Source organism: Anoplolepis gracilipes, chromosome 1, assembly GCF_047496725.1.
Source record: "Anoplolepis gracilipes chromosome 1, ASM4749672v1, whole genome shotgun sequence".
Taxonomy (NCBI): Eukaryota; Metazoa; Arthropoda; class Insecta; order Hymenoptera; family Formicidae; genus Anoplolepis; species Anoplolepis gracilipes.
Window position 1 is genome coordinate 16,944,070 of NC_132970.1, and position 13,798 is coordinate 16,957,867.

A 13,798-nucleotide genomic window follows, 5' to 3' on the forward strand; every position below is an offset into this window, starting at 1 on the left:
TTGAAGAAAAAAAAACGTGTGGTACCTTATCTTTACAGAATGTGTGTATCGAAATCAAGACTAATCAGTACTAAACTGGTATCGCTACCAGTTTCGTTTACGGCAATTAGTTTGCGTGACTTGATATTATTATCCAAAATATAACAATAGTTTAACATGTAGTTGTAACTTTAAAAAAGAAATATTTTTTTGCGACTTTTAAAATATATATATATATATATATATAATACGCCTCGCACGAATTATTGACACATTGCGTTTCAATTTTTATTTGGTCCACATTTTCTTTCTCTCTTTACCGAATTTGTAAAAGACTGCGCGGTGCTTACGCATATAGTATGTATATGCGTTTTATGCACGATCTGCTTTGTTCGCAATTTTGTGGTCGACAGCTTTACCCGTGCGATTAAAGCAAAAGGTCACGGATAAAAACGACTTACGCTCGTATTCATATCGATACTCGCATGATCATTAAGTAACGGATACGGAGACGATCGCTATTAAAATGTTTCGTTATAAATAATCCATTATATTATACGAAAAGGAAGAAACATTTTCTTTTCCTGATTATTTCGTAACGACTTCTTCGGTTAAGTACAAATGTAAGATGAAGAAATATGCGTAAGGAGATGTAAAAATTGCTCGTACTTCTATATTTATGCGTACGTTTTTTTTTTTTTATTTTATAATTTTTTTTATTCCAAGTCGAGAATCAGTCGTATCGAATATAGGCTAATAATCGGAATAAAATCCGGATAGTCGCGAATGATGCGCTTACGTGAATTGAATATCCTTTAATTGATTCGCCATCAAATTGTAGCGATCGGCATTAATTTCCCGGTTTGTCGCTTCTTTTTTTTTTTTTTTTTTTTTTTTTTTTAGGCACCATCAATAATATCATAATGTAAACTAAACAGTTAGCCTGCATCGATAGATCTTTAGAATTATGCTATATCTAGATCCAAATATACAAATGATGGAGATGGAGACGTCGGAGATTTCTTAACGTTTAGATGTTTAGATTGTTGCTCAGGTGACATCAACGTGCCTGTGAAAATGTATACTAACGTCGTATTTTCTTATCCGATATATTCTATTATCGATTATACTATATTTATCGCTAATTATATAAGAAATCTAAAATGAGGAAAAGAGACGAATCGATGGATGGGCATGAAATTTGAAGTACATCGCGACAGTGCAAATAAAAATAAACAAATTATGAGGATTAAAAATGAAATGAATGGAGACGAATCGTTAGACGATTCGTTAGACGAGACTCTTTAGTTATCGCTTGGATTCATCGGGAGACGATATCGATGACGATAAATCGAGCGAGTTTAAAATCTGAAGTTATAAAAGTTTCCTTTTTTTTTTCTTTTAATCTGTATAATTATTCATCCAAAAGGGGAATTAACTAGATGCTTGTCGCGCCTGGCGACGGCGTTCCGTTTGTACTCGTAAGTAATTCGAACTCTTTAACAATAGTGGAGAGGAACCCGGTGTGCGGTCACTCGATCGATCCTCGCGCTCTAGCTAAAGCTAGGAGCCGATCAGATGGTGGGTAGAGATGATCGCTTTCGGAGAAGCGCTCATCAGAGTAAAGGGCTAATTACGTCGAGGAGACCGGCGGTGATGGATCACGAAGACGTCTTGCGCGTCGCGCCGTTAATCTCAAGTTGGCGTGACTACGCGAAGAGGTTCCGCGATGATGCCGCCGGCCTCGTCTCAGTTGGCGTCCTCCGGAATCTCGATGTCATCCGCCGTCGTGTTCTGACGGCAGCGGTACACGTACGCGCTCGCGGATAAATCCTCGCCGGCGCGCACGCACTTGTAGTTCATGTCCATTGGGCATTCGCAGCTGTACAAATCAATCAAGCGGGATCCATCAGAAACAATTATGTATTCCCAATGCGTGTCGAAAATCTCTGAGTCACAGCCCGTGTTATTTTCTTCCGTGTAATTTTTTCCGCGCGCGGAAACCGATAAATGGGAATCCATCCGAAATTAATCTGAACATTTTTCGTGCGATTGAAAAAATTTATGGTTTGAGAAAATGAGAAGATTAATTTATTTTTAAGTCTTTTCACATATTGTTTTTCATCTTCCATTTTCAGTAATTTCATTAAATATTTGTACTTTTGCGTTTTTAAAAAAAGTTAAGAAAAATATAATTAAATATAGCTAACAAATTACGAAATTTCTTTTCTTTTTTTTAAAGCATTTACTTAAATTTTCATATTTTTTTATTCGGATATATGTATTGCATAATTAGTCACGTTTGTTTTGTTTCCCCAATTTTTGAACATGCTAAGCTAAAATATTAATATAATTGCATATTATATTGACACTAATTCTCATTTAAAAAATTCACGGAATAAAATAAAATTCCGAACGTAATTTCTATTTCGACTTTTCTGAGTAATAGAATTTTTGACTTCCTCTTTCGTAAAGGTAGTCTCATATAAACGCACTGCATAAAACGCTACGTTTCTCAAAGTTTGTATCTATAACATTACTCGTAACACATAGTTTACTTACGTGTTTTTCATGAAATATTCGATGTTGCGGGAGTACGGATGATAGACCGCCCAGGCGCAGACCGCGTTATAACAATAGCGTTTCGGCGGTTGTTCCTCCTCGCTATTTTTTGTAGACCGTGAAATTCTTATACTGTTAGGACCAAGCAGTGTTTTAAGCAGTAACTGCTCATCCAACGTCTGTAATTAAAACATTTACACGTTCAGCTTGAGACATCTTTTCTGTCTTATTTAATGTGCAAATGCTCTAATATTCGCTTTCTTATTTCTATTTTTCTTTTAGTAACCGTATACCGTCGTTGTACAAAAAGCACTAATTTTTAACTAAACTTTGCTTGAAAGTAAAGTTGAAATGTACTATTTATTTTTCTTCTTTTCATGTGAATAATTATAGAATAAAAATATGTAAAATTGGGATTTATTTAACAGTTCAGTAACATCGACCATCAAATATCGATTAAAGATTATCATTTCCTTTTATTAAAAGTTCTTACATAGTGTTTGCATTTATTTTTAGATATTGGAAACTTTGCAATGACAAAAGATGGGAAGGATCTTGAGAAGAGAAGGAAGCAGCGAACGAGAAAGCGTTACTAGTTAGATCTCAAACTATTTTTCTTCCAATAAAAAATTTCAGAGAAAAAAATGTTTAAAAAGGTGTGCAAAATACTTTTCTTTCTTATTTAATAAAATATTATTTATCCAATATATATCTCAATTGTATATATATATAAAATATATTTTGTAAAGTTAACAATTTTTATATAAATCCGCGTTTGTGACAGACCACAATTAATTTTATATATGCAATTGTTGTAAAAAAAAATTTAATTTGTTGTTACCGACAAAGTTTGAGTTAAAAATGTCGAATATATTCGATGCGCAAAATTTTCTATATTTCTGGCAACACGCGAGAGCAGAATCTGGACCGAGAACAGAAAAGGGGAGAAGCCTCATTAGAGAGAGATAGGTAATGTGTCGCTAATGACATTTTAATGGCGTTACCGGGGGTAATTGATGCAAACGCCATTCATGAATGAAGAGTCGTAGTGATCTGTGACACTCTTGATTCAATAGCTTCTTCATGTCAATTACAATATACAATACATACTTACCTCGTAAAATCTTTTTCTACTATTATTTTAGAATCTATAAATGAATACAGTAGAAAAAAAATTCTTATATAAACATGTTTCCACACGCGCGTCGCGTATCGTGAGTCGAATATTTCTTTATAAAAGAGATACCAATGAGAGGAAAAATATGATTCATCTCCATTTTCAATGGCGCAATTGCAAAGAGTAATGTATAAGACTTTGAAAAACAAGTAACATGATCAAATTCATGTAAGCAGAAAGATACATAATTATATATTCTCTAAAATTAAATGACTTTTATTGTTTTTTTCAATCGTGACCTATATATATATGTATAAATATTAATAATCGATAAATGTGTATATAAAACAATTGAATCGGGCTTTAATTTGTATTGAATAGCAAAGAACAAAGTAGTTTTCACATAACGAATTGAAAAACGCCATGGTTATCCGATACTCTTGAAAGGCCCGTAACTTTCGGGGTAAGGGTCGATTCATGAATGAAGTTACTCGAGTTGTACGCCAGCGTATTTCGATAAATGACCACGAGACCGTATTCTTGAATAAACGTCATATACATATACGTCTAATAAACATCCTACGTAGCGGTTTAAATCGATTCAATTACTCGATACGCGATAAGCGCGAAATCTCGAGGAATGGAATAAAAAAATCGTAATCTATTCATGTTTGTTACCCCGTATGCGTATGTGTCGCGATTTATACGTACATTATCGGAATCTATATAAATGCGCAAGAAGTAAAAAAAAATTCTATAATCTACAAGATTATACAAGTCTCCGAGAAAGGATGATCCACGTTTTCATTCTATATTTGTTCCGCGAAACACATCATTCATAGAGACACGCAAACCGTGACCACAAAATGACTTCCGCTCTAACGGCTACGGATCACCCTTTTTGCTGAAAGAACCTTTTTCCTCTCTGTCCAACTCTCTCTTTCTCTCTCTTTTCTTTCATTAGGCATTTCTAATTTAGCTCGCTTGAATTTTTCCTTCTTTTTTTCTTTTTCTCCCATTCGATTAAAAATCTTACCTCGGAACGGACCACCGCCGTGTCAATTAAAACTGGATAGTACATGGTAACCATCAGCATGACAATGACGATTAGCCTCACGTTGTGGTAGCTCGTACACGGGTTCAACATTTCCAATCGAGTATGCGGATACCGATGATGAATGAAAGGATCTCTCAAGCTTCTTCCCTTACTTCCTTCGGGATCGTGGATCGGGATCTTCTCTTCCGCCGGCTCCTGGACTCTTGTCCTCCCCCTTGCGACCCTCGCAAGATCCTCGCGCACAGGCAGGACTTATCGTGACACTACGAGAGAGAGAGAAAGAGAGAGAGAGAGAGAGAGAAAGAGAGACAGAAGCGCGACGCGGCGTCCAACGGACCACTGACAGAAGTTCGCGGGGTTGTTCGCGCCGAATTCACGAAATGGAGCGATTTGACAATGTGTTTTGTAAAACGGTAGATGTTACGATCGGTGTTGCTTTCTTTCTCTTTTTACCCGAGATGTATTATCATACACGAGCGTTGTCCTCTCTTTCAATGACCGAGTTATATTGCGCGTGTATTATTCTCTGCGTATGCGCCACGAGACTTTATACATAGACTGTCTTCTCGTATAGAGTGAGGACGCTTTCGAGTCGCCGGGGGTTTATATAGGCTGGGCTAGCTGCTGTGCCAGAGTATCGCTCGCCGACGGAAAGGTGGGGAGGGGAAGGGGGGAGGAAAGATTTAGGCAGGGAAACAAGGAAAGAGAAAGAGAGAATGAGAAACGGTATCGCGAGACCGAGACCAATACTGAAAGAAAGAGAGAGAGAGAGAGAGAGAGAGAGAGAGAGAGAGAGAGAGAGAAGAGAAGAGAGAAAGAGAGAGAAAGAGAGGGAAAACTTAGACGTTATAATAATAATAATAACAACGAATGTATGTGTAATAAGGCGGCTCTAACTGCGCGATCTTTCGTCCGTTGATTCTTCGCATTTAACGAGATCGATAGATCTCGTGGGTGAGACACGCGCGTGGAGCACGTGTCTAACAATAAATGGCGGGGAAGGAAAACAAGGTGTTTCCTCTCGGCGCCACCAGCACGGTCTCTCTCTCTCTCTTTCTCTCGTAAATCTTCTCCGATCGATTTCTTGATCCGCGATCACGGCGCGGCGAAGTAAAAATTTATCCTTTTCCCTCTATTCTCTTTTCACGTACGATTATGAAAAAATCTTTTATACCATTCGCAAATACTTGAAGGAATTGTTTAATATGCACTTTATATGTAACTTAATGCATGCCACGTGAATAATAAATGGATTTTGATACCATTAAACGCATTATGCTATCTAGCAGAAACGTTTTAGCATGAATTTATTACAATATCTCTTTCGTCCTTTAATATTAATCACTCACGTATAATCGCATGTACTGTCATTTTTCGCAATTTGAAAAGAAATTTCGCACGATAAATTAATCCAGAAAGAAAAAGAGATATAGGGAGAAAAAAACAGATAAAAAATCTGTCTGATGTAATATATACTTTAGAAAGCTGTCATCTAATATATCTAATATATCAAATCTATAAACTTATCTATGATTCGTCCGGAATAAAAAAATACATTTTTTTAAGTATTTTGAAAATAAAACTTGAATCAAACAATTATATAGTTTTTTTTGTACAGTTTTTGCATATACTTGCATATTACGCGTAAATTTCCATATATAATGATAAGGATATGAAATAGATGAAACGATTTTTCTCTCTCTACATCTTTACTAAGAAATATTTCAGTAATTTTCGGTAAAATTTTCGACGACTCTAGCAATGCATTTTCTGGCAAAATTAAAAGCTTGGCAAAAAGTCTTGTCATACAATGTGTTATTTTTCGATTTTAAATTTCGCGATAAAACAAGTACAAGTAGAATAAAAATTTCTTCCCCGATTAAATTTCGCTTAAAATGAATAATATAAAGTAAAATATATTATTATTCGTGTACACTTAGGGATTCCAAAGAGATATTATGTATAATTTGTTTAAATAGAACCCTTCCGATTCCTGGATCCGTTCGGGAAAAGCACATTCCCTCTTCGACATTGAAGCAATCGTCGTTATTCCGCGGTTATTAAGATATTTTTCAGTAGTAATGAACTTAACCCCCAGCTTCTGTAAAGCACAAACAAATTTCTTCATCGTTGACAATTTTCCCTATTCTTTTAATTCATCCAATCGACGGACGTAGTGCGTATTCGTCATAGGTCACGCTCTCGGACGTGCCGTGCGAGTCGCGGGATCTAGAACGAGCCATCGACGCGATCCTCGGCCAAAGGCCGGGGTGGGGACAAAAGCGTTTCATCGAGACGTGCGTGATTGTTGGTTGTAAAGAAAAAAAAAAAAAAAAAAAAAAAAAGGCAACATCTACTACGGAATGTTTCGTGTCAATCGTGGCTCGTGACATAGCTTCTCGTACATATATACGTGAATCTCTCCCTCGATAGAATGCAAAGAGGCTCGACCGGGGGGCCCGTCGACCTCTCGGCCAATCGCAGGGACCCGTGCCCCTTACGTCGGGATGTTTCATATACGCGACCACAATATACTGTACGATCTCCGTCTCGATTTGTCGTCGTTATACTTATCATAGATTGATAATAATCGTAAGATTTTTTTTTTCCCTTTCCAATTTTGCGTGTATCGCTTAATTACAATATGAAGAATGCAATAAGTAACAACAAACAATCTGCGACGATAAAATAATTCAACCGGCGTTGTCTGGCTCGCGAGATTCGCGTAAAAATTCAGTCACCGTCTGACGAGAACGAAATCCTCTCTCACTGTAAATCCTCTCTTGTGGTGTCTAATAATAATATCGCTTCGTTCCACGACCATGCTCGCTCTACATTTCACGTTTTTTTTATTGCGATGCGTGTGTCTTCGATCATGAAACAATCTCGAACGTTTCATGAATAAAGATAGATACTGATGCTTGAGTAATGAAATTACAAAGCATATATACGAAGTTTCCTTGAACCGGTCAAGTTTACGTGAGATGCTCATAGGCAAAAAAATGACGCAACATTTTTTCGGATTGAGAATGAAAATTGTGGAAGAGAGAGAAGGAGCGCGGGGTAGTGGGGAGGGGAGGGGAGGGGACAAAAGGGAAAAAGGAAGGAAGAAAGAGAGAGGATAGCACCGAAGGAAACATTAGTCTTCGTTGCATGCCATTCTTGCGGTTCGTGCGACTGACAATGAATGGACAATAAAAGGAAAAGACCAGCGGGGAGGAAAGCAAGCAAAGAGGGTGTGGGAAGAGACCGCGTGCGGCTTATGATCGCCCTGGAGATCCGGATTGCGTCATTTCGCTTCCGGAGAGAACTACTAAATAATATAGAGAAACTACGCAGTTCGTCAAGCGAGAAGATCGGTCCCTCTTTCCGCCTCTCTCTCTCTCTCTCTCTCTCTCTCTCTCTCTCTCTCTCTCTCTCTTTTTTTTTATATACAAATTTACTTTCACGGTCGATGTACGCTCGCGATAAAGAGAACCATGTGGTACTGCGTTTTAGAAATGGAAATCCACCAAGAAGAAGAAAAGGAGAAATATTACCCTACGAAACGTTGCATCCGTTTCATTAAAATGACGCGGTAATAATGCAGATAATGTTTCTTTTGCCTTCTCTTTTCTGCGATATATAATAATACATTTCCTTGATAAATTTTTTGATAGTTTTCTTGATAAAAATAAGAGAATTTTTTCTTTAAATTAAATGTTTATTGGACTTAAAAAAACCAGACAAGATTGTTATAGTAAGATCCCTTTTTTATTGTTCCGTTAGATAGAGAATATTTTTTTTTAATGGAATTTAATCGAAAAGTGTAATTTTTCTCTTACATGAAATGCTCATTTATTTTTCTCACAGTGAAAAGACAGATCTTTGACGTTTCCTCAAAGGACTAACATAATAACAGCGCACGTCATTTGTCAGCATTTCGAAATTATGAATTGTTTTTAATCGAAATGCGCGTCTAAGATCCAAGATAACACGCAAGCATTAATAACGATGTTGAACCGACAACACGAGTGTATTTGGACTCTTTTTGTAAAACGCGCGGATATTTTTTCCCTTCATCGGCGATTTGGCTTACAACGGTTAAAAACTGAGCACGATATAATTTGATCACGCGATATGCCGCGTGAACGTTTCGATATATATATATATATATATATATATATATATATATATATATATATATATATAGTATAAACGGTGTTAACGTGATGTTCCGAGAAATAAATCAGACGTGTTCCTAAGGAACACGGCATATGTAATCGGGAAGTGCGAGTCCTTGTGGAATTTTGATCGTTTAAATTAAGCGTAATCATCTCAGCGTGATTACCAGACATCGCCTGCCTTGGCTTCGCTTCACATTTCTTTCGGAAGTCGCGTTATTTCCAAGAAATGTTCACGTATAATTACTCATATCCTCTCAGATGAGATTGATCGCTATATAATATCAGATCGCGCCCGACACGTGCCTTATCAATTATCTGTCAATGTGTAAGTAATATATGACGTGACATGCGTATTTTGCCCCGACGCAGTTGATTCGAAAAATCTCGCTCCACGTGCAACTATGTGTGTATCTTTATATGTTTTACATTCTCTATCCGTTTACACGATATCGGTAAACGAGAGATTCCGGAATAGCAAAGTATGTAAGTGTGAATGTAACGATGAAACAAACGCGCTCAAAGTCAGTCTTGGATGATCCGAAAGATTCGAAATGTCAACGTATTTTTGGCGGGAACTCGTCGACGAGTGACGGATATGTCGATTTCAAATTCACCAATATGTCCATGTTTTTCAGTACATCGTGTTTTTCTCAGTCCCACAGAGTGCAAACAAGTCGATCGTTTACGTAAAGACGCCCACGCACGTGCGTTAGGTAGCATGACGGATACGACGTGATACGTGATACACGAGGCGTAGAAAAGAATCGTGATGACGCGGCATCACGCTACAAGCGAACGAAACGAGGGGAGAGGGGGAGCCTATGTTCTTACGATGGCGTGCGATCACATGTTCCTAGGAAAATTTCAACTCGCCCCTCGACAACGACGTACGTCGATTATCACGGAACACCGATGACGTCAACGTCATCTCCACGAATACGAAGAAGAAATTCGTCGAAATGGCCAGCGCGCGATTAGAGAGCTTCCTCGTGTTCGGTGTTCGAAGTCGGAGCTAGTTGAGAGTGTCGGGTCAAGGAATCGGGTTAAGATGTATATACGATGTTACAACGTCACTCTCACAATTATCGATCCGTCTACGTCAATCGCGCGGATGCTGTTACACGCGAGATCGAATCTAAACGAGAACGATTGAAGTCGAAACACTCGACCTTTTCGCCAAGTATCATTAAAGGAATGTAGCAATATTTATTATCGTAAAAGTCATTATCTTTCTTTTCGTCGAATGCTGAGTCACTGCATCTTCTACAAGCAATGGTTATGTATTTCCTTTTGTCTTCTCAATCATCATGCATGTACGAATTGTAGTTATGTCGATAGAAATTTCAAGATTCAATATGATCTCGAAAGATGATTGTCTCGCGCGCACATTTATTTTTATAAAAGCACCTTTGATATCGTTTTTTATTTATTTATTCAACTATTTAAACAAGATGGAACCCTTTAGTGCAGAATAAAGATTAGAATATAAAATTATGACAAATTTCAAAGCAAAATTAGAATCAGAACGAAAACTATATGGACGGCATTATAAAAGATATTGTAATAAATTGATAATATATTTCTAATAAGTGATGACAGATTGCAATGCAACTAAAGCCATCAATATTAAATAAGTCGACGCAAGGATCGCTTAAAAGTATTTGATTGCATATGAAAGAAATCAAGTCTGACAGAAAATTCATTCGCGCGCTGACAGTCAATTTAAAGGCTTGTGATAACCACATATAGTGCGATACAGCTGCTCATAAAAAAATGAATTCTCCTAAACACCCTAATTGGAGCATTGAAATTTATTTGTTCCAACAGTTTAGGACAATTTTCATTATATCCATTCAACAGTTTATACATAAATGTTAGGTCTAAGTAAATTTTTCTATTACACAAGATTAGTATTTTGAGGTCATTCAGTAATAGCTTATAATCATGAGTATGATGCAGGGTCTCCTAAAAAAGTTAATTTTTCGGAGAAATCAATACTGGATGCTTTCTACTAGCATAGATAGATAATTCTGATAAGGATCCGTTTTTTTTTTTTTTTTTTTTTTTTTTTTTTTGAATGCCTTTACAACCCCTCGAAGGTCTTAATCTCCTTTAGCATTTGCCTCCACATCTCTTCTACTCGCTGCCAAATTTTTCATTCCCAAACTCCTTAAGTCATTCTTGGCATCATTCAACCATCTCAGTTTCAGCTACTTTTGTATTTTTATGAATCTGAATATGCTTGAATGTAATTTTCACTTTACTATAGAGTTATATAGCAAAGTCCAAAGTTGTATCTCTCTTTGTCTCCATAATCCTTTCTCTTGTACTGGTCCTAGGATCCTTTGTCCTTTCAAAGGATCTCAGGTTAGTTTCATTGGTTTTTGTTATAGACCATGCTTCCGCCCCATATACGTAAGCACGTATATACGTAAGGTCGTACCGGCGTTTTATAAAGCATCACTTTGGGACTGTATTGAGAGAAATCTGGATCTGAAATATTAGTTTTATAATAGTTTAGTCTATAATAAACTCTGTTGGCCATCATGGGCTCTTCTTTTGACTTTCGCTTTCACATTATTATCTTTTGCGAAGAATTTCCTAGCTATACGAACTCTGTTACCACTTCAAAATTTTTGTTTCCCATGATGATGTTCTTTTGCTCCAAATGTTTCCTTGACATCTTGGGTCGTTCTTTCTACATCATCAGCATACGCTAAGATTTGTGTCGAGTAGTCGTTCCCGTAGTTCTTACACGTGCTCTTCTTACTACTCCGTCCAGCGTTAAGTTGAACAGCAGAGCTGACAATCCATCTTCTTGCCTCTAATTGTAAGATGTCAAAAGACTCGAATACCCCTCTCCTTTTATATTAAAATTATCTAGCAGCCCTTTAATTAATCTAATAATTTTATTGATGTACCCTAATTCTCCGAGTATTATTAGCATTTCCTTTCTGTTTATGCTATCATATGCTGCCTTAAAATCTATGAATATATATATATATATATGGTTTCTATATTATGTTCCAGGCTTTTTTCCAGTATCTGTCTGATGGTAAAAATTTGATTCGTTATTGACCTGTCGCGGGTCTAAATCCGCATTGATGGTCTCCTAACAGTCTTTCGCTTAAAAGATGCATTCTTTTGTGTATGATGTTTGACACTAAGAAATGTGATTGCTTTATAATTAGAGCATTGCGTTTTATCGCCTTTTTTATATATCGGGCAGATGATGCACATTTTCCACTCTTCTGGTATTCTTTCCTCATCCGATATTTTATTTTAATATTTTTTTCGTTTGTTATTATATCTCTTTGTCTCCAGCTTTAAATAGCTCTGTTGGCAGGTTATTTATACCTGGGATCTAATTATTTTTTAACTTCTTGACGGCCTCATTTATTTCTCTTTCTGTCAAAGGTTCTAAAATCATTTCATCTTCCTCTATAGTTTGTTCCCATTCCGTTGGTTCCTCTTTCCGCGTTATTGTTGTTATTTTTATTAAAATCTTCTGCGAAATGTTCCCTTCATCTTTCCATTTGAGAATCTTATATTATGAATGCGTATTTCATTAGCTGCAGCTTTATTAAAGTAATAATTTCAATCTGACGATTTCTTATAAACTGTACGATTTATGAATATAAGATTCTTAAACGTTCGAGATGAAATTGATTGAATATGCTTATAAAAAAATAGATTATCGCTGAAATTACATTCAAATCGCAGATGGAATCAACTGATTGTGAGAACTAAAATGGAAAACTGAGAGAGATAGAATCAGCTGAGGGAAACGAATCGTGCATCTATGAAAAATAGTATTTTTTTACGATTAAAATGAATGACGTCGCATTTTGTTAAATTAAAGCGCAAATTGTTTTGGATATTCCGAGCATCAACTTTATACAAATCCTGTTGTAACTTTCCAAATAGCAAGGTATCGTCGTTATAACGTCATTTCACGTTAATCGTCTAAAAATGACGTCAAACGAACGTGATATTTTTGACAACATATATCATCACAGAAATAACATCATTTAATCATTTTTTAAGGTGATTTATTCATTCAATTTTATTAATTAATTAGATATGTATTAACACGGTACACAGGAGTACCGTAAGTGTTAATATATATATATCTAAATAATTAATAAAATTATATTCCGACCCTATTTTTTTTCTTTTTAATGCTGTACATAAAAAAAAAAGTTTAGACTTGCGCTATCTAACAGAAATATACTTAAGTGACGCGCCTACAAGAATCTGCAGGTTCCATAGTTAGTCTGCCACTAGCTACCGAGTAAAATATGTTTAGACGTGTGTTCTGAGATCGGTATATACGCCATGTATACTGTTTCGAAATATAAGTATTTTATGGATTTCTTTAAAGTTTTTTCGAAATGTTTATAAATTTTTTAAAAGTTTTTTTTAATATAAAATTTATGAATTTTTAAAGCTTTTCCTAAAAGTTTAATCATTTTTTTAAGTTTATAAAAAGTTTTTCCAAAAATTTATCGTTTTTTATAAAAATGTATACATTTTATAATAAGAAGAAAAATGTTTATTATCTGAAATCATTATTCATTTATTTGTTTCAAAACATATGCAAAACGAAGTAATTCTTCACATAAAAACTATAACCCCCACATCAATGAATTTTTTATGAGCACATTGGTTAAAGTCTAAACTTTCAATTCATATATAATTAATGTGAAAAAAAAAATAATTTTAAGTAAAGTTATAGCAAAAAACCGATCGGGATAATAAACGACCTCCTATGTATTGTGTGTTGTCGAATGTAAGGTGTGTATCGTAAGTATTAATACATTAGTATTAATTAATTTTTATTTAGATTATTTAACAAAATAATAAATATTTTTTTTACTTATGAATTTTTTTCTATTTAGCTTCTAGTTTTGAAGA

At 35.6% G+C, this 13,798-nt stretch overlaps 1 protein-coding gene across 1 annotated transcript; it reads right to left on the bottom strand.

The window, feature by feature from the left end:
* Positions 1–667: 667 nt before the first annotated feature.
* LOC140670836 (uncharacterized) lies at positions 668–5,312 on the bottom strand. The gene is made up of 3 exons (XM_072901626.1): positions 4,695–5,312; positions 2,542–2,720; positions 668–1,861 (listed from the first exon to the last, which is right to left on the bottom strand). Exons 1-3 carry the CDS (start codon positions 4,803–4,805, stop codon positions 1,729–1,731), a joined length of 423 nt encoding a protein of 140 aa, XP_072757727.1. The 5' UTR covers positions 4,806–5,312; the 3' UTR covers positions 668–1,728.
* Between the last annotated feature and the right edge of the window lie 8,486 nt (positions 5,313–13,798).